Here is a 22,262-nt window from a genome sequence, read left to right on the forward strand (position 1 = left end):
GATGAGCTGTGTTGCTTCTATGCCAAACATAACGTTTTGCATTGTTGCCAAAAAGTTTGATTTTGGTTTCATCTGACCAGAGCACCTTCTTCCACATGTTTGGTGTCTCCCAGGTGGCTTGTGGCAAACTTTAAACGACACTTTTTATGGATAGCTTTAAGAAATGGCTTTCTTCTTGCCACTCTTCCATAAAGGCCAGATTTGTGCAGTATATGACTGATTGTTGTCCTATGGACAGAGTCTCCCACCTCAGCTGTAGATCTCTGCAGTTCATCCAGAGTGATCATGGGCCTCTTGGCTGCATCTCTGATCAGTCTTCTCCTTGTAGGAGCTGAAAGTTTAGAGGGACGGCCAGGTCTTCATAGATTTGCAGTGGTCTGATACTCCTTCCATTTCAATATTATCGCTTGCACAGTGCTCCTTGGGATGTTTAAAGCTTGGGAAATCTTTTTGTATCCAAATCCGGCTTTAAACTTCTCCACAACAGTATCTCAGACCTGCCTGGTGTGTTCCTTGTTCTTCATGATGCTCTCTGCGCTTTAAACGGACCTCTGAGACTATCTCAGTGCAGGTGCATTTATACGGAGACTTGATTACACACAGGTGGATTCTAATTATCATCATTAGTCATTTAGGTCAACATTGGATCATTCAGAGATCCTCACTGAACTTCTGGAGAGAGTTTGCTGCACTGAAAGTAAAGGGGCTGAATAATTTTGCATGCCCAATTTTTCAGTTTTTTATTTGTTAAAGTTTGAAATATCCAATAAATTTCGTTCCACTTCATGATTGTGTCCTACTTGTTGATTCTTCACAAAAAAAATTACAGTTTTATATCTTTATGTTTGAAGCCTGAAATGTGGCAAAAGGTCGAAAAGTTCAAGGGGGCCAAATACTTTTGCAAGGCACTGTATAGATGGACCTGGACCAGCTCTGTGACGTCAGACAGCAGGCTTTAGCTCACTGTTGGCGGAATCTGGGTCACAAGAGTGCAAATAAGTGAGCCAGAAGAGAAGTATAGCCAAACAAGTCTGTTTAGCACCAATTTGCACATAAATCAACTACAAAACATGACAAAAATAATTTCAGAAAAATAACTATTTCTGCGCTAGATCAACAGACTGTTAATGGGTTCCCCATGCATTTAACAGTCAAGCACATGAGGAAGCTGTACAAATATAATCTGTATGTGACAATAACTCTTTAGGACATCAATGCCGAGCAGAGGTGAAAAAAAAAAAAATTACTATAAATGTACGAAAGGCACAGATTCTAGAGGCTACTTGCATTTGAAGCTAAATTCAGCCTGTAGTTTGGGTAGAAAGACTGCAAAAAGTTAAACTTTTTACTTTCTATATGGTAATATTTCAGTGCACAATCCTAATGTCACTTGCCACCAAGAAAGAAAGAAGATAAAGAGAGCAATAAAAGCATTGCCCCTCTACTAAAAAAAGTGTTTGTTTATGGGGTAGTTGGAAGGATTTACCCTCAGTGAAAAGAGGTGGGTGAAAAAAAACTTTCCTTAATAGCAACACAGAAGGGTAATAATAGGTACTGATCATGCAAAAATTTTCATAAGACTGGTTGTAGAGAAGTTGGATCTACCGATCAACTTCTCTACAACCACCCTGCCCACACATGTTTCGAAAATGAGCCAGTCCCTGCTGAACCAGCCAAATTTCAATCCATGTATGGCTGGCTTTAAAGAATGTGTGTCCAAAATACCAGGATGACACTGCAAAAAATAAAAATCAGTGGCTTGATGCCAAAAGGCCAAGAAACACCTCATAGGTCTAGTACAGAGCGCACTGAAGCGAAAGGGAGGAACTCAGTACTTGCCATCATAAGATTGGATGATGAGCTGTGTTACCTAGGGATGGAACAAAAAGCAGATGCATCCTTTTGGGGTCATTTTAGAAGGACAAATAGAGAATCAGTTTTTCTGAAAAAGCCATATTATTCCTATGCAAAACCAAAATAATGTTCTTTGCAGGGTGAGGTCGTCAATTTAGACAGTCCCCTCACAGATGTGATGGCTATGTGATGAAACACCTCCTTGAGGATGAGAGTAGAGGGAAGAGGGTCTCTTTGGGCTCATACAGGCATTTTCTGAAACACAGTAAAAATAAAAACAGATTCAGGCTACGCAGATGCGGGGGTGGGGGCGTGGAACCACTCCCCCAGGTCCAGTTGGTGCCAGCTGATAGAGATCTGCCTGCCAATTGCCAAAATGTACATAGCTGACAAGCAGGAGATGTGAAGTTCAGCCCATAAAACACATCCATCCTTTCTTCCTCTCCCGTCATGGTAAGACGTTAGTTTCCTTCCCGACGACTGATGTACACCACTTCTATGGCATTGTCCCACTGAATTTTGATCAGATGACAGAAGCTGGATGGTGCAATGCTCCCAAATTTCCTGAAGCTCCAGGAAGTTGATTGGGAAACATGACTCCTGACGATTAAGTTCCCTGTAAAGACAGGGTACCCAAATCCAAACAGCTGGCGTCTGTTGTGAAAATCCTGCAAATGGTAAGAAAGAACTCTACTGTCCGATTCGTGGACCTCCAACCTGATCCTTGGCAATGAACAGATCAACCTGTACAGAAACTGGTCAACTTTGTTCCCATGGCAACAGGATGTTGCACTGCAGAATTCTAGAGTGAAACTGGGCAAATAGAACTGCCTCAAAGAAAGCTACCATCAGGCCTAGGACGCTCATGCAAAAGTGAAGAGTGACAGCTTCTCTACTAGAGAACTGCACAGGGCAAGGTAAGGTAAGTATAACATGTTTGTTTTTTTGTTTTTTGCTTTTGTGTAGAGACTTAACAAATCACTTTAATCTAGAACTATAGGCAAAACTATTTCTTCATTTTGGATATAGTAATGGGAGGGCAGTTGTTTTTGCCATCTGTGTTCCATTGTGGAGATTTCCCTTCACTTCCTGTCCCCTTGACAAACAAATTGAGGGAATTCCTTGGGCCCCCCACCAGAACTAGTGTCCCCTAGTACTAGTCTCAGCTGACAGAAGGGTGCTTTTGTCCTATTTTATGGAGTCCTGAAAAGAGCCAAAATGGGAATTATAGACCTAAGGGCAGTCAAAGAGTCATGAATGTCTCCCAGGAACAATAGTGTGTCATCCGCATATAAAGCCATTTTGCCCTTCCTTGTCAACCCTTTTAAATCTTATAATATTTCTGGAGGACAGAACAGCTACAGCAAACAGCTCCTATGTGAATGTAAAGAGTAAAGCATGGTTCACACTACTGCAATGCACTTTTGATGCGGTTTTCAGTACAATTATGTGATGCGACATTGGATGTGGTTAGCATATTCTATAGAGCCAAATTGCTTTAAAATCGCACCAAAGCAGCACAGGAACCTTTTCCAAAATCGTACTGCACATGGATATGGACAGACACCCCTGAAAATAATGTGATTTACCTTAATATGTGATTCTGTGCAACTCAAGTCTCATCAGAAATCCCACCAGTGTGAACCAGCACTGTGGGTGAAAGAAGGCAGCCCTGTGGCGTACCCCTAACTGGACTGTTTCTGTGAGGTTATTGTTGAGCTGTATGTGTACCTTGGATATCCTATGCATTAAAATGGATCCATGTGTGCCCTAAATCAAACTTATCCAATACATGCCAAAGGTAGCTCCATTCCACACCATCAAGTGCTTTGGGAGCAGAAAGGGAGAATAGCCCTTCCACCTTTGCTGTCCAGGAAGACTGGAAGATTCACAAATTACACGACAAAGGCCCAGATGTATGAAGTGCAGGTAAAAAGGCACAGGCCCACTGACCATCCCTGCTGCCAGCAGTTTTTGAAAACTGTGCAAGAGGCGTACAGCTGCTGTAAAGCCTTTGAAAAGTGTTGTCACGCTTCCTAAATTATACAACTACAAATCAAAGCCGGGTTCAGGGGTTCCAAATATTAGGTGTATATCTTTACAAAGCTCTGGTAGGTAGAACTCCCTATTTGAGTTTCAGCTGCCTAGCCTAACATCTGAAGCCAATATACTGTTTACATGCACACAATGTATATACTATGAGCACTAAAAAGATACTTTTATGTTATGGGGGTTGTTACTATGGTAAAGCCATTAGAACAGGGCACCAGTCCTCAGGAAGGATGTGCTGGAACTGGAGAGAGTCCAGAGAAGGGCAACAAAAATAATTAGGGGAATGGAGAACATCAGCTATGAGGAAAGACTACAAGCACTGAACTTATTCTCTCTGGAGAAGACGATTGAGGGGGGATATGATATCAATGTACAATTACTGTACTGACGACCCGAGCATAAAGAACAAACTTTTCAGAGAAAGGGAATACAATAAGACACGTGGCCACTCACTAAAACTTGAGGAAAAACGTTTTAAGCTTAAAATACGTAAGGGGTTCTTTACTGTAAGAGCGGTAAGGATGTGGAATTATCTTCCACAAGCAGTCGTATCAGCAGGGAGCATCGAAAGTTTCAAAAAACTATTAGATGGGCACCTTAAAGACCACAACATACAGGGGTATACAATGTACGGTTAACAGCAAACACACACACACACATCATAGGTTGAACTGGATGGAGTGATGTCTTTTTTCCATATCAACCTCACAAACTATGTAACAGCAAGTGACTAAACACATTAATGTTACTTTGAGTTTAAAAAGAGTAACTTCACTTTAGTTGAGGAGGGAAAAAAAAAACAAAAAAACAACAACATTCTCCTTTGGGTGATTTATGTACATTACAAGGATTTAACAAACTTTGTTGCAGATTCCTACCTTTTGTAATTCTGAAGAAATAGCCATTGTGTCCACGTGGAAAGTGAATCTAATGGGAGTGGTTTCATCATTTTTAGTCAGCTGCTGCATTTGCAGCGCTCTGAGGAGAATTGCAGGGTCTGCATCCATTTAGATGTGATTTAACTTTGGGAGTATCTCACAACAAAGATTTTTTCTTCAAGGGATGCGCCAAAAATATGACTTGTATCTTTGGGAAAATCAGTGAGCCAATCACACAAGAAGGAAATGACCAGGGGGGCATTCTATACACCATCTAAGCATAGAAAAGTTCCAGGTTGAGATTTTACAGAAAAGTACAGCTCTATAGGTTGAAAAAGAAAGGTAATTTTCATTAACATTCAATTACCATATGTTTTTTTGTGTTGCCATTATATATGATTTTTTTTTTTTTGCCACTTTTTTCCCCACAAAAGGAGTTACCCTTTAGGCTATTTGGCAGTTTCCCCCTAACATATTTTGCTGACAAGCTGTAAAAAGTGATCCTCACTAGGAATCCTCCGTAAACTTTCTGCAAGGATTCCATGCACTACCCACAGTTAAGACAGCTGTCAGACCACATCCATACCGCTTATTTAGAGAGATGGAATCACGGGAGTCTCAATATCTCCTTCAGCGTCTCTGTTCTTCAGACCAGGCGCAATAATGCAATGTAATCAACACCAAGAGGGAAGTCCCTGCACTGCAGGTTCTGCCATGTTAACCACACAATAATCACTAATACATTACAATGGGCTTAATCTTGTGCTTAGTTGTGCATCTAGGGGTAACCTACCCATTTATCTGCATTTGGCTACCAATTTAACTTTTACAAAAAGACAAAGTGGGGCTTATACCTCGCGGCACATTGAGGACTTAGTGAGAATAAGCCTTTTCAGTAAAGCAGGTAAAATTATCCTGGTAAACATGTGAAACATGCTGGCGGAACATCCTAAATAACTACTCCTATAATATTTAATTTTTACCTGACTAAATCAAAACCTTATTTATTTATTTTTCTATATTTTTAAGACCTGGACAAAAAAACATTTAGTCCCGGTTCACACTGAGGCGACCTGTGAGGCGACCTGGTCGCCTCACAGGTCGCCTCCCATAGGGAAGCTGCGGACCCGTTCTAATAGGAGCAACACAAGTCGCTCAGACTTAGAAAAAGGGTCCGGAGCTTCTTTGGGGCGACCAGGAGGCGACCGCCATAGACTTCAATGCTATGAAGTCCGTGGCGGCCGCTCCGAGTTCGAGGCGCGCTGCTCGCACCGCGACCTCGGAGGTCGCGGTGCGAAGTAGCGTCGCTCGTATGTGAACGGGCACTTAAAAATGATGGTATAAACAAAGTATTAGCCAATAACATCAATAAAACATCTTAATTACAACCAAACCATCTCACTCTGCTCTGGCAATGTGTCCGTTTTTCAGGCAGATCTGAACGGATGCCCCATGCCTCTCTATGGGGCATCGGATGTCAGCAGAGACATGTCCGCTGACATCTGATCCGTCAAATCTGGACGGATGGAAACCCTATTTTCTATCCGCCCAGCGGATCGGATAAGAACAGACAGACGGTCCGTTCCCATCCAATTCCCCCATAGAGAACAGCGGGGACCTGACAGCTCTGTCTCTGCACACAGCGTGGAGACAGAGCTGCCATCCACCTCCTAAGCGTGGGATCGGCGAATCGATCCCCCGCTGAGAAATCGAATCGATCCCCCGCTGAGTCCGCCGACGGACTCCTTTGTGTGAAAGGGGCCTAATTCTTGTTTGTAGGGGTTCTTGCCCATTCTTCCTTACACATCACTTCTAATACTGTTTTCTGGGCCACTGTCTGCCACACAACCCCAAAGCCTAATCAACCCCCCCCCCCCCTTCCCCCGCTTAACAGTGATTTGTTTTCCAATAAATATTTTTTTGGACAGAAAATCCTTGGCCCTTGTAGCCAAAGAGTTAATTTTTCATCAATCTACAGCATTTTCCAAAAAGCCTCTGGGTTGTCTATATGCTACTGTACTGAATACCCCAGACGGACCAGATAAGACTCTCCATTCTCCTCTATTGAGCGGCAGATGTAAATGGACATGTGTCCATTTATACGTGCTTACTTCCATTCCAATCCAGCAAAAACATGGAAGGGGATCTGTTCTCCATCTGTCCGGATCGGAGGGCAGTCAGGTGTAAACAGTCAGCCGGTCTGTATGCATCACACTGCCCCATAAGCAGAGTGGACACGGACCTGTCATCTGCCTGCTCCAATCAGCTCAGCAGGGTATCAGCAGACAGAAGCACTGGTGCGCAGTCATGTTGGAACAGGAAGGAGCCATCCCCAAACTGTTCCCACAAAGCTGGGTGCATGAAATGGTCTAAAATGTCTTGGTATGCCGACGCCTTCAAGGAGGTCCCTTCACTGGAACAAAGGGGCCAAGCCCAACCCCTGAAAAACAACCCATCATCATAACCCCCCCCCCCTCCACCAAATGATTTGGACCAGTGCAAAAAGCAAGGTCCATAAAGACATGGATGAGAGAGTTTGGGGTGGAGGAACTTGACTGGCCTGCACAAAGTCCTGACCTCAACCCGATAAGAGTGGAGAATGCGAGCCAGACCTTCTCTCCAACATCCGTGCCTGACCTCACAAATGCTCTTCTGAATGGTCAAGCATTCCCATAGACACACTCCTAAACCTTGTGGACAGCCTTCCCAGAAGATTTGAAGCTGTTCTAGCTGCAAAGGGTGGGCTAACTCAATATTGAACCCTACAGTCTAAGACTGGGATGCCATTAAAGTTCATGTGCGTGTAAAGGCAGGTGTCCCAATACTTTTGAGAAAGTATCAGCTATAACCCCTGTATTTTTTTTCCAGCCGCTGGCTGGCTTTCAAAAGCGTTCCAATCGGAAAGCTTTAAGAAGCGTCGGGAGTTGGTCTGGATATGGTCGCAGCAGATGCAGCCAATCCTTTACAAGGTCCCTCGTTAAGGACAAAAAGGGCATCTGATTTTCAGAAAGACTCAGTGGCTGCCAGGAAAACCCTAAAACGCCCGGACCGCATCCAAAGAATGCAAGGCAATTTCCTTGGGATGCTTGGGACAAAGTGAAGGCAGCGCAATGTCTTCATTCAAATGAAAATCAGAAACCACCTTAGGAAAAAAAAAAGACTGATTAGGTTGGAGTACCACTTTATCTCTGTGGACCACCAGATAAGGTGAGCGGCAGGACAACACCACAAACTCAGATACTCTGCGGGCAGAAATGATAGCCACCAAAAAGGCAACCTTCCGACTGAGGTTTTTTAATAACAGATAATACCAATTTCAGATCCCACAGAGGTAGCGGGAGCCATATGGCGCACTCCTGAATGAAAGTGCGCATCAAGGCATTGGAAATGCATAGCCAAAGCCGACACTTGGCCCTTTATAGTGCCCAAAGCCAACCACTGTTCAACCCCTTTCTGCAGAAAGGCCAAAACCCTAGCTACTGAAAACAAGCGAGGGTGCACCTTTAATGATTCACACCATAAAATGTACGATTTCAACGTACGATGATAGATCTTCCTGGAAGTCAACTTCCTGGCCTTCAACAGCTTAGGAATTACAGAGTCAGAAAGACCTCTATTCCCTCAACACCTGGCTTTCAACAGCCATGCCGTTAAAGCCAGCGACTGTAAAGCAGGATGGAAGATAGGCCCTTGAGAAAGCAGATCCTACCTGAAAGGAAGTCTCCAAGGAGCATGCATCGGCAACCAACCTTACCAGGTCCACCAGAACGACTGGAAGCCTCAGCAGGAGTTTCAGCGGAGGAAAGGCATAAATCAGTCAATACCGACCCCAAAGGAGCCACCAATGCGTCTGTGGAGTCAGCCAGAAGATCCCAAGACCTGGCTATGAACCTCTGAACCTTTTTGTTGAGGAGAAGCAAAACAGATCGACCTTGGGAGTCCCCCGAGGGACACACAGGAGATGAATCGCCTCCGGGTGTAGGGACCATTCCCCTTGATCCAACAACTGACGACTCAGGAAATCCGCTTGCCAGTTCTCCACATCTGGGATGTGTACAGAAGAGAGGGCTGGAACAAACTTTTTCGCCCAAACCAGAATCTCGGCCACCTGCTTGGCCGCCAAGACTCTCTTGGTGCCCCCCTGATGATTGATGCAAGCCACAGTTGTAGCATTGTCAGATTGAATCCAAACCAAACAATCTCAAAGACGAATCATCCACCGGCTCAGACAAAGCTTTATTGCTCTGGCCCAGAGTCAGGCCCAGATAATCCAGTCTCAATGAAGGTATCAGGGCGGATTTCTTGAAACTGATATTCCACCCGAACTCTTGCAGGGTTCTGACAGTGATCGACAGATCGCCCAATAGGGCTGAATGGGAGTCCCCTCTCAATGGGAGAACGTTCAGATACCCCAGTACTACAATCCCCCGTTGACGCAGCAATGCCAACACCGGGGCAAGAACCTTGGTAAAAACCCTAGGGGCAGAGACGAGACCAAAGGGTAATGCCACAAATTGATAATGCTCCTCTGCTACGGCAAAGCGAAGAAACCGCTGATGCCCAGCGTAGATAGGGATGTGTAGATATGCGTCCTTGATATCTATGGAGGCAAAGAAGTCTCCCTGGTGAAGGGAACAAAAATTTCCCTTTTAAATAGCTAAGACCGAAGTCCCGGCAGGGAACTAGGTCCTACTTCTAAACTAGGCAGAAACAAACTAAGTGCTGTAGCAGAGTGTGTGGGGTTATGCCTGCAGGGGCAGCTCCATAGGCGTGGTAAAGCTTTTTCATGCTTAGTGTCCTATTTCTGATGGGAGGAGCATAATCAATGGTCTAAGAAGATACGCAGCTGCGTCTGTCAATGAACGATAGAGAAAATATGGATTTAACTTGTAAACAAAAAGTGCCAGAACAGGATTGGTCTTCAAGTGGTTATACTTGTTACATGTTTCTTACACATAGCATTACTTAAAAAAAAAAAAAAAATGCTACCTACATTTTAAATGATTTTTTTTCTGAAAAAATAAAGACTGAAAAATCTTGCTTAAAACTATTTATTTTTATCATTTTGGACAGCTGCCAATAGCTCAGGCCTTGTATGGTTCCTATTCCCCAGGCATACAATGTGCAACATAGCATGGCAGTAATTAGCCTGAGAAGTTGCATATGCTCTAGGTGCTTGTTGGGTGGGTATGGGTGCTGCTTCTTCCAAGGAGTTGCAGGATGACGAGACATCAACAAAAGAGCGTACCAACCTGGTGCATTACCACTTAAAAAAGGTTTTAAAATCCAAAAGAGCATACATTGTACTCACAAACACAATAGTACACATGTAAGGAAAATGGAACCAATCGCCTTTTACTTTTGGCTCTGAAGAGAGTTCTACCTTGAAATGCGTCAGCCAGGCATATGCGGAGGCCATCACGTCATCCAGCACCATAGGAGTATCCTGGCAGTCCTGGAGGCGATTGGTTCCATTTTCCTTACGTGTGTTATTTTTTTTAAGTGGTAATGAACGAGGTCGTGTGCCCTTCTCTTGTTGTTGTTTTCCAGTATTTTTGGATACCCTTGGTCCTGAGGGGTCAGCAAAACCCTAGGTGGTGATAACAAAGACCAGACAAGACCACTCAACCTTCCCACATACCACTTGAGCGCAGGAGAGAGACTGCTTTGGAGAAAAGCAGACACGTCCTGCCACTAGATGGTGCAGGCCAACCACTGCTTTATCCCGCAGAACCTGCTTGTCCCTTACTACCTCCATGAGCAGAACCTCTGTCTCTCACTTTAGGTCTGCCTGACATTTGTGTAATACAGGTGACTGCCGAGATTAAGGCTCCATTCACACTTGTGCACCCAATATTTCTGCTGAAAGTAGCAGAGACTTCATGCACCAGTTGGTCTGACTTTCATGCCAATTGAGGGCCATAGACTTCAATGTAAACCCTCAAAATTCCCACCTGCATGATATACATTCAACTTGTGAAAGGAAGATTGGCAATGAAAAAAACGAAACAGCATGGTGTTGTACTCAAAATCCATACCAGATCCTTATCCGAGCATGCAGCCCGGTAGGTCAGGAAAGGGGGAGGGGGGAACGAGCAAGCAGCCCCCCCTCGAACCATACCAGGTCACATGCCCTCAACATAGGGGAGGGATGCTTTAGGGCAGGGGGCTCTGCCCCCCCCCCTCAGCCACAATGCACCCTGTCCCCATTTTGATGGGTACAAGGGCTTCTTCCCCACAACCTTGGCCATTGGTTGTAGGGGTCTGCTGGCAAGGGGGCTTATCAGAATCTGCCCTCCCCCACCCATGTAAAATTATGGGGCACATATTACCCTATTTATTCACCAAAAAAAAAAGCGTAGTGTAAAAAATATAAAAAGTAGGCAGTTTTTGACTAGTCCTTTATTTAAAAAAATGTCCGCCGGTCTAGATCCATCAAATAATCACGATGCCTGCCACCATAGCGTCATGACAAAGGCTCCTGCCGTCTGACAGCTCTTAACTAAGGGGCGGGGGCACCCAGTGACGTCGCCAGGTGGCATCGCCCCCTTGTGATGTCACTGACCCAGCATACAGGGGGACCCCATTAGTTATTCAAGAGCTAGCAGATGGCAGAAGCCTTCGCTGGGACTGGAGGTTTTTTTTTTTAGGATGGATCTAAACCAGGAGACATTTTTTTAAAAAAAAGGAATTCTCAAAAACTTGTGTTTTAATTAACTTTTTACACTTTTTTTGGTGAATAATACTAATTCACATGGGGGGGGGCAAGATCTAGGGGGGCCCCCTTTGTAAAAAGGTAGCTTCCAGATTCCAAAAAGTCCCCCCCGCCCACAGACCCACACAACCCCCACCGGCCAGGGTTATGGGGACAAGGTGCTTTAAGGGCATGTGGCCTGGTATGGTTTAGATATGGGGGGAATTGGGGTGCTCCGGGCCTGCCCGGCTGCATGCTTGGATAAGGGTCTGGTATGTATTATGGGGGGAACCCCTCCACGATTTTTTTAATTTTGGTGTGGGGTTCCTCTTAAAATCCATACCAGACCCAAAGGACCTGGTATTAATGGATTGGGGGGCTCGCGTGTTTTTTTTTTTCCCCATTGCTGGCGTTTCTTTGTTTACATTCTGCTGTCAGTGGGAAAACCCGCTGACAACTGATGAGTTATCACTTGTTATGGACACAGTGGCTGGCTTTTCGGCCCATTTCTTAAAGCGGTAGTAAACCGCAAGAAAAAAAAAAAAAAAAAAGTGAAAAATCGGGCCCTGGGCAGTTTAACTCATTATGTGCTAGTCTGAAAATTTGGAATTCATTAGAAAAGAAACCAAAAAAAAATAAACAAATTTTTCTGTGTTGTACGTCTACTGATTTTGTAGAGCACAAACAAAACGATTACATTGGTCAAAGCCAAAGTTGTAACATAGACGCACTCCTCCAAAGTCACATCAAAATTGCACCAAGTCGCAACAGAAATCGCACAATCTTTAAGTTTCACAAGTGTGAATGGACACCTAATAGTAGCTATGGCAGTAGGGGGGAGAAATAGGTGGTGCATATGTAGTGACATGCTGCAAACAAATGGCAAGTTTGCCTACGTCAAGTATTTACATGAATATAAAACCACCAAGCACTAGAAAAAATACAACACAAGCTTCTCAAAAACAAACCCCGATTTTACGAAAGGTAGGCAGCTTATGTCCATAGAATTCTACACTAAATTTTTGTTGCTGTCTGCTCTTCCCTTCCCCTTGCAACATAGGACAGACATACAGTATCTCACAAAAGTGAGTACACCCCTCACATTTTGTAAATATTTTATTATATATTTTCATATGACAACACTGAAGAAATGACACTTTGCTACAATGTAAAGTAGTGAGTGTACAGCTTGTATAACAGTGTAAATTTGCTGTCCCCTCAAAATAACTCAACACACAGCCATTAATGTCTAAACCACTGGCAACAAAAGTGAGTACACCCCTAAGTGAAAATAGCCAAATTGAGCCCAATAGCCATTTTCCCACCCTGGTGTCATGTGACTCAGTGTTAGAAGATCTCAGGTGTGAATGGGGAGCAGGTGTGTTAAATTTGGTGTTATCGCTCTCACTCTCTCATACTGGTCACTGGAAGTTCAACATGGCATCTCATGGCAAAGAACTCTCTGAGGATCTGAAAATAAGAATTGCTGCTCTACATAAAGATGGCCTAGGCTAGAAGAAGATTGCAAAGGCCCTAAAACTGACCACACAGCGGTTTAACAGGACAGGTTCCACTCAGAACAGGCCACGCCATAGTCGACCAAAGCAGTTGAGTGCACGTCCTCAGCATCATATCCTTAGGTTGTCTTTGGGAAATAGACATATTGAGGGGGGGGGGGGGGGGGGGGGTCAGCCTGTCAGTGCTCAGACCATACACTGCATCAAATTGGTTTGCATGGCTGTCATCCCAGAAGGAAGCCTCTTCTAAAGATGATGCACAAGAAAGCCTGCAAACAGTTTGCTGAAGACAAGCAGACGACTAAAGGCATGGATTACTGGAACCATGTCCTGTGGTCGGTTGAGACCAAGATAAACTTATTTGGTTCAGATGGTGTCAAGCGTGTGTGGCAGCAACCAGGTGAGGAGTACAAAGACAAGTATGTCTTGCCTACAGTCAAGCATGCTGGTGGGAGTGTCATGGTCTGGCGCTGTATGAGTTCTGCCGCCACTGGGGAGCTACAGTTGATTGAGGGAACCATAAATGCCAACATGCACTGTGACATACTGAAGCAGAGCATGATCCCCTCCCATCGGAGACTGGGCCGCAGGGCAGTATTCCAACATAACAACCACCACACCTCCAAGTCGACCATTGCCATGCTAAGAAGCTGAGGGTAAAGGTGATGGACTGGCTAAGCATGTCTCCACACCTAAACCCTATTGAGCATCTATGGGGCATCCTCAAAACGGAAGGTGGAAGAGCGCAAGGTCTCTAACATCCACCAGCTCCCTGATGCCGTCAGAGGAGTGGAGAAGGACCCGGAGGCAACCTGTGAAGCTCTGGTGAACTCCATACCCAAGAGGGGTAAGCCAGAGCTGGAAAATAATGGTGGCCACACAAAATATTGACGCTTTGGGCCCAATTTGGACATTTTCACTTAGGGGTGTACTCACTTTTGTTGCCAGAGATTTAGACATTAATAGCTGTGTGTTGAGTTATTTTGAGGGAACAGCAAATTTACATTGTTATACAAACTGTACATTCACTACTTTACATTGTAGCAAAGTGCCATTTCTTCAGTGTTGTCACATGAAAAGATAGAATAAAATATTTACAAAAATGTCAGGGGTGTACTCACTTTTGTGAGATACTGTACTATGGCTAAAGGGCTTTGCCCCCGCTGCTCTGCCCCAGATACTCTCACTATAATGAATTAAATATCTTAAAATACAACTCCCTTGGGGGGGGGGGATTATCCTGGCAAAAAAGAGGAATTACCAATGTGCGTGGGCCTCTGCTGTGTGGTGTGCAGCCCAACCACTATACGAATACCAAAAAATAAAGATAAAAAGAAAAAGTTCTGCTTTGTGGCAGCGAATTTCCACAAGAACCTAAACATGAGAGGTAGCAGCACAAAGTTCAGACAAAAGGGGCTCTGACTGCTGGAACTGAAGATGGTTATAGTGTACCTTTTTTTACCTGCAGCCATCTAGGAGGTGCACTGTCCAATATTTTGCACTGCTGTCTCTGAAACAATACATTCTAATTTATATTTCAAGATAACCTCATCTCTCCCTCTTATACTGCACCCCAACCAAGCTGCTTACATACTGTCAAGGCACTGTACAATATTTGTTTTTGTCTCTCAGATAATACAGTCCCAATTTTTACTGCAAGATAAAAATCTACCTATTATTATCAGTCTATTTTTAGCTTATTCAAGTGCTTGCATACAGTCCTAATGGTAGCCAAGTTCTACCAAAAACATACTTGACGTCTACATAGTTTACATTTTTGGGGCATAACGGAGGATGTGGGGATGCGAGGGGTCAGGGAACGTGGGGGTTGTGGTTTTGCAGTGTTTTGCGCACTCTTTTTTGACATTTTATAAAACCTTCTAGTACAGTGCAGTGTGGTAGTGGGAAACAAAGCTCACAAACTAGATTACTAAACGTTTGTGCCACTGGTAAGTTTGTATGAAGTGGAGGGTTTTAGCTTTATTGATTTATTTTTAAGCGCAAACTTTCCTATGGCTTTTAAATCTGATGCGGCTGCACTTCCATCAATTAATTCGGGCCCATTGCCACTTGGTTAAAAGAAGAAAAAAAAAACCTAGAAAATGTATTATCTAAGTCAGGTTATAATGCTGGTGTGTTTAAGTCAAGTTAACCACTTGCCGACTGCCCCACGCAGATTTACTGCGGCTGGGCGGCTCATAATCGCGTAGATCTACACGTAGGACATCAATTGAATTTGGGTACAGCGTGGTACAACCGCGCAATTGTTAAAGTAATGCAGTGCCGAATCGCAAAAAAAATGGCCTGGTCATTAAGGGGGTAAAACCTTTCGGCGCTGACGTGGTTTTTTTATGTACAAGTTAAAAAAGTAAATTACATATATAAAATATGTGAGGCCAGAATACGGTGTTGTTGACGCTGTCTGTGAAAATCGTACTCTTACGTTACACCACATACAGCTTGAAGGCGTCACCCAAGTATTTAAATTAAAGAAGAAGTTCACTTTTTATTAAAACAAATGTATATTTTTTTGCAGGTAAGGTGAACTTATCCTTTACAGCACTGAAGGGTCATGTTTTCTATAAAGGGAATAGCTCTGAGCACTCCATCAGGGTCAGGACACACAGGTAGAAAAAGGGACAGGAGGTCAGGAACACATATAGAAGAGAGGATGGGGGGGGCTTAAAATGTTTGTAAACAAAAAAAAAAAAAAAACAGATCCTGTTCACATTTATGCGAGTGCGGGAAGGCTGCGAATTCGCAGCCTGTTCCCGCATCGCACACGCACCCCCGGCAGTTCACACTGCCATATGCGATACGCTGGGGGTGTCAATGTAATCTTAACGACTACCCCCAGTTTGATCGCATATCGCAGTGCGATCGTGCAGTTCGCACAGGAGCGGATCGCACAAGTGTGAACCGCTGTGCGATCCGATCCTGATGCGGCTGCAAAAATGCCTCCTGTGCGTCTTTGCTCCGGGTGCGATGCGAATTTAGCCATACAAACTGTATGGCTAAACTCGCACCGCACAGCTGATCGCATGTAATGTCGGAGCAGTGCGCTCCGACATCACATGCGAACCCGGCACTCGCAGAAGTGTGAACCGGGGCTCAAACTTAAAGCATGTTATACAGCACAGTGCTTGTGCTGCGTCATTCAGCCCCCTGTATAGCCTAAAAAATCTGGCTGAACCTGCCAGTTTCTACCCATTCCTCTGGAAACTGACCACGGTATATCATGGCTGCTGAGCCCTGACACCATGGTCAGTTCACGTGCCTCCGTCACCCACAGCCCTGCTCTCCTCTCCCCCTGCCTGTCTGCTCATGACAGTGCCCGCCCCCTCCTGCTGCTCTGATATTGAATATAAAATCATCCCACCCCTTCTGTAATATAACAATAAGTATCCCTGTGCCTGTGATATATAAAAAATATGCTGATCAGTACCTATCTCAGAGTGGTTCCCGGAAATTATGTGACCAATCGGCTCTTTCTCCTCTCATCCCCTCCTCCCCGGCTGACGTCAGTGGCAGTGCTTGGACCTGCCCGCTGGAACTGCCAGTCGAGCAGAGGAGAAAGCCGAGGAGTCAGCTCAGCGCCGGGAGCCGCTTTGATATAGGTGCCGATCGGCATATTTTTTTTTTTTTATATAACACAGGGAGGGACACTTATTGTTATATTACAGAGGGGATGAAATGATTTTATATCCGCTGCCTAACAACCATTTTAAGGACACAGAGCTAGAGGGGACGGGAGTTTGGGGCACGTAGATGGATTTTTGGGGGGGGGGGGGTGACAACAGGGAAGTTAAAACGGAACTTCACCTGTTTTTTTTTCTCCTCCCTCCTTTTTTTCCCATATTCTGAATTCCTTTTTTGATTTTGACAGGTACCCACTCCCAGTCAGATTTCCATGCGGAGCTCAGCGGAAGTTTGCACCCGCCCCCACTTTACAGGTCCCAGGAGACTGCGGGACAATTCACAGGGTGCCTGCGGCCCACACATGTGCAGTGAATGGCCAGCTGCCCACTGTCAAGGTGCCGGTGCCTGGACATGACGGGGGTGAGGGGGGGGGGGGGGACAGGTCACACAGGGAAGGGGGGGGGGGACAGGTCACACAGGGAAGGGGGGGGGGGGGACAGGTCACACAGGGAAGGGGGGGGGGGGACAGGTCACACAGGGAAGGGGGGGGGGACAGGTCACACAGGGAAGGGGGGGGGGGACAGGTCACACAGGGAAGGGGGGGGGGACAGGTCACACAGGGAGGGGGGGGGGAACAGGTCACACAGGGAGGGGGGGGGGGAACAGGTCACACAGGGAGGGGGGGGGGAACAGGTCACACAGGGAGGGAGGGGGGGGAACAGGTCACACAGGGAGGGGGGGGGGGGAACAGGTCACACAGGGAGGGGGGGGGGGGAACAGGTCACACAGGGAGGGGGGGGGGGGAACAGGTCACACAGGGAGGGGGGGGGGGGAACAGGTCACACAGGGAGGGGGGGGGGGAACAGGTCACACAGGGAGGGGGGGGGGGGGGGAACAGGTCACACAGGGAGGGGGGGGGGGAGAACAGGTCACACAGGGAGGGGGGGGGAACAGGTCACACAGGGAGGGGGGGGGAACAGGTCACACAGGGAGGGGGGGGGGAACAGGTCACACAGGGAGGGGGGGGGGGGGGAACAGGTCACACAGGGAGGGGGGGGGGGACAGGTCACACAGGGAGGGGGGGGGGGGACAGGTCACACAGGGAAGGGGCAGGTCAAACAGGGATGGGGGGGGGGGGGGGGGGGAACGGGTCACACAGGGAAGGGGGGGGGGAACGGGTCACACAGGGAAGGGGGGGGGAACGGGTCACACAGGGAAGGGGGGGGGGAACGGGTCACACAGGGAAGGGGGGGGGGGGGACAGGTCACACAGGGAGGGGGGGGGGGGGAACAGGTCACACAGGGAAGGGGGGGGGGGGAACAGGTCACACAGGGAGGGGGGGGGGAACGGTCACACAGGGAAGGGGGGGACAGGTCACACAGGGAAGGGGCAGGTCAAACAGGGATGGGGGGGGACAGGTCACAACACACAAGGAGGAAGGGGGGAGGGGAGCAGGTCACACAGGCGATAGTAGAGAGTAAGTAGACCAGTGTCTGGATAGAGGGGATGAGAGCACAGCAGGGGCAGTGCAGGACACAGACATTGGGGGGCGGTAGAGGGTACACATGGTAAAGAGGAAGCGGTGTATGAGTACCGGGGGGGGGGGGGTGAGGACACTGAGCCTGGTGGGTACATACATACACAGAGCGGACAGAAGCGATACAAAGGGGGGCACAGACAGAGCGGACACCGGGATACGGGGCGCACACGGTCTCCACCCGAGCCCCTCTCCCTCACACACATAGCCGGGCCCCCACTCTTTCTCCCGCCATCCTCCTCACCTCAGCATCCAGTGTGGCCATGGCTCCGACCCCGAGCGTAGCCCCGCCCCGCCACCTCTACCGTCACGACCCCGCCCACCCGCTCTTGCGCTGCCCTCTGCAAGGGAGGAGATGAGTTTCCGGCGCATGCGCGAATTCCTCTCTATACGTACAACAACATGGCGGCGCGTATTCACGTCCACAGCGACTCCGTATAGCAGTGTTCGGACGTTATTTCCGGTGAGTATACACCAGTCACACTTGGCGATTTTGACCACTTAGTGTGTCCACAGAACACTGGCAGCCTATACATTACGGTAGATACTATAATTAGTGCAGATTGTTAGTCCACCCTCCAGTAACCAAAAACATCGCCGCCTCCAAGTCGGCAACAACTAGCGGGCGGACTAACCATCCGCACTAATTATAGCATGTACCGGAGTGTATAGGCTGCCGGTGTAACGTTAAAAAAACCATACCCGTGAAAATGACCTACCCTCATCACTTCCGGAGCACCTACGTCATTGAACAGCTTAGCAGTGCGCATGCTCGAAGCTCCGGAGGGTATGGAATTTTCACGGTAATGTGTTGTAACGTTACACCGCCTCAGCTGTTGCGGCGGTTACATTAAAACATCTCAGCTGTAACATGAATCATCTCCGCTCCTACCCCTGTCACTTCCCTGCTCTCGGCTACTAAATGTAAAAGCGGCGGGTGTATGAAATATAAATCACGGAGATCTCGGCTCTGTGATTTATATTTTCATACACCCGCCACCGTTTTTACATTTAGCAGCCGAGAGCAGGGAAGTGACAGGGGTAGGAGCGGAGATGATTCATGTTACAGCTGAGATGTTTTAATGTAACCGCCGCAACAGCTGAGGCGGTGTAACGTTACAACACACTGCCGTGAAAATTCCCTACCCTCCGAGCATGTGCACTAGTAAGCTCCTCAGCTGTTCAATGACGTAGGTGCACCGGAAGTGACGAGGGTAGGGAATTTTCACGGAACACCAAGTGGTCGAAATCTCCAATCCTGGTGTACACTCACCCGAAATAACGTCATTGGAGAATTCGGCAAGTTGGAGTTTTCGGCAGAACAGCGGGGCTGTCTTGGATGTTCGTGTGATAAATACCCTTCCATGATACTATTTACAACTGAGATTTGTAATATCTCAGTTTCCATGGCAACCACTAAACGTCTAGTATAGCAGGCTACTTAGCTTAGTAATGGCTTACATATAAAAAAAAAAATAAAAAATAATACCATGCTAAAAAGTCATAAGAGAGCAGCCAGCACAGCAGAAGACTGTATACAAAATTATAACAAAATTTGCAGTGCTGGTGTATTCTAGATAACTAGTGAACAAATAAATGTGTATAGAAAATATTGAATAATTGAAATGATCAATATCTCTTATCTAAACAAAGGTAATAAAACGTAATACATATAATGCAGTGAGCTACAAATTGGTACAATGGTACATGTTGAATGTACCGTGACATTTAGGAGTGATGAGAAAGAAAGAGGGAAAAAAAGTTCCACAAATCACAAAGTTCAGGTTGATGTGAAAAAGGGAATCTTCGATAAATGATCCAAGTGAATGTTAAATAACACTGTGAATAGATCAACCACCACCAACATCAAGGAGGCTTACCGGAACAAATGGACCCAGTTTAGCATACGCCTATTGGGTCAATAAAGGCAGTGGTGTATATACAGTGCCTTGCGAAAGTATTCGGCCCCCTTGAACTTTGCAACCTTTTGCCACATTTCAGGCTTCAAACATAAAGATATAAAACTGTAATTTTTTGTGAAGAATCAACAACAAGTGGGACACAATCATGAAGTGGAACAAAATTTATTGGATATTTCAAACTTTGTTAACAAATAAAAAACTGAAAAATGTGGGCGTGCAAAATTATTCAGCCCCTTTACTTTCAGTGCAGCAAACTCTCTCCAGAAGTTGAGTGAGGATCTCTGAATGATCCAATGTTGACCTAAATGACTAATGATGATAAATAGAATCCACCTGTGTGTAATCAAGTCTCCGTATAAATGCACCTGCACTGTGATAGTCTCAGAGGTCTGTTTAAAGCGCAGAGAGCATCATGAAGAACAAGGAACACACCAGGCAGGTCCGAGATACTGTTGTGGAGAAGTTTAAAGCCGGATTTGGATACAAAAAGATTTCCCAAGCTTTAAACATCCCAAGGAGCACTGTGCAAACGATAATATTGAAATGGAAGGAGTATCAGACCACTGCAAATCTACGAAGACCTGGCCGTCCCTCTAAACTTTCAGCTCATACAAGGAGAAGACTGATCAGAGATGCAGCCAAGAGGCCCATGATCACTCTGAATGAACTGCAGAGATCTACAGCTGAGGTGGGAGACTCTGTCCATAGGACAACAATCAGTCGTATACTGCACAAATCTGGCCTTTATGGAAGAGTGGCAAGAAGAAAGCCATTTCTTAAAGATATCCATAAAAAGTGTCGTTTAAAGTTTGCCACAAGCCACCTGGGAGACACACCAAACATGTGGAAGAAGGTGCTCTGGTCAGATGAAACCAAAATCAAACTTTTTGGCAACAATGCAAAACGTTATGTTTGGCGTAAAAGCAACACAGCTCATCACCCTGAACACACCATCCCCACTGTCAAACATGGTGGTGGCAGCATCATGGTTTGGGCCTGCTTTTCTTCAGCAGGGACAGGGAAGATGGTTAAAATTGATGGGAAGATGGATGGAGCCAAATACAGGCCCATTCTGGAAGAAAACCTGATGGAGTCTGCAAAAGACCTGAGACTGGGACGGAGATTTGTCTTCCAACAAGACAATGATCCAAAACATAAAGCAAAATCTACAATGGAATGGCTCACAAATAAACATATCCAGGTGTTAGAATGGCCAAGTCAAAGTCCAGACCTGAATCCAATCGAGAATCTGTGGAAAGAACTGAAAACTGCTGTTCACAAACGCTCTCCATCCAACCTCACTGAGCTCGAGCTGTTTTGCAAGGAGAAATGGGCAATAATTTTAGTTTCTCGATGTGCAAAACTGATAGAGACATACCCCAAGCGACTTACAGCTGTAATCGCAGCAAAAGGTGGCGCTACAAAGTATTAACTTAAGGGGGCTGAATAATTTTGCACGCCCAATTTTTCAGTTTTTTATTTGTTAAAAAAGTTTGAAATATCCAATAAATTTCGTTCCACTTCATGATTGTGTCCCACTTGTTGTTGATTCTTCAAAAAAAATTATAGTTTTATATCTTTATGTTTGAAGCCTGAAATGTGGCAAAAGGTCGCAAAGTTCAAGGGGGCCGAATACTTTTGCAAGGCACTGTACACCTAGTATGGAAGGGTAGAAGGTATTACTTTTCTCTCCACACCCTTGAATGTTCTTCTTCCACCAACAGTGGAGATAGCTCAGTAGTGCGACCGCCAAGTCACAATGAGGCATGGATAAAGTCTTCTCCAATCAGAGGAATAATCCAGAGGAAAAAAGACAAAAAGCCTTCACATAGTGTAAAGCCATACAGTAAGGAGTTTATTGAAGGTTAACAACACTTACAATTATGTAGATAAAGCGCTTTCAATACAATTTTCTGTAGACCACATGGAACACAATGGCAAAAATAGAGCTTGATCCAGAATTTGTAAAACTACTGTCCTCCTTGCTGAGAAGGTGACCCACCACATGATATGGGCTGTGACAGAATAGGTGGGGTGGGAGGGGAGCTCACAGGTGGTGTACTCCTGACAGCTGGCACCTCTGAGGGCTCACCTCACCCTTTATATAGTGGCATAAGACCCCTCTAGAACTTTAAGAAAGGTAACCTGACCCTCCCAGAACCTTCAGAA

At 45.9% G+C, this 22,262-nt stretch overlaps 1 protein-coding gene across 1 annotated transcript in view; it reads right to left on the reverse strand.

Annotated features, from left to right (window-relative positions):
• EHMT1 (euchromatic histone lysine methyltransferase 1) overlaps positions 1 to 18,458 on the reverse strand; it is a 250,480-nt gene extending 232,022 nt beyond the window's left edge. Inside the window, exon 1 of the mRNA XM_082263745.1 lies at positions 18,416 to 18,458. Within this exon, the coding sequence (XP_082119871.1) occupies positions 18,416 to 18,436 (21 nt within the window). The 5' untranslated portion in view covers positions 18,437 to 18,458. The remainder of the gene's footprint in view (positions 1 to 18,415) is intronic.
• Between the last annotated feature and the right edge of the window lie 3,804 nt (positions 18,459 to 22,262).

Source organism: Pelophylax lessonae, assembly GCF_965119305.1.
Source record: "Pelophylax lessonae genome assembly, chromosome: 7".
NCBI lineage: Eukaryota > Metazoa > Chordata > Amphibia > Anura > Ranidae > Pelophylax > Pelophylax lessonae.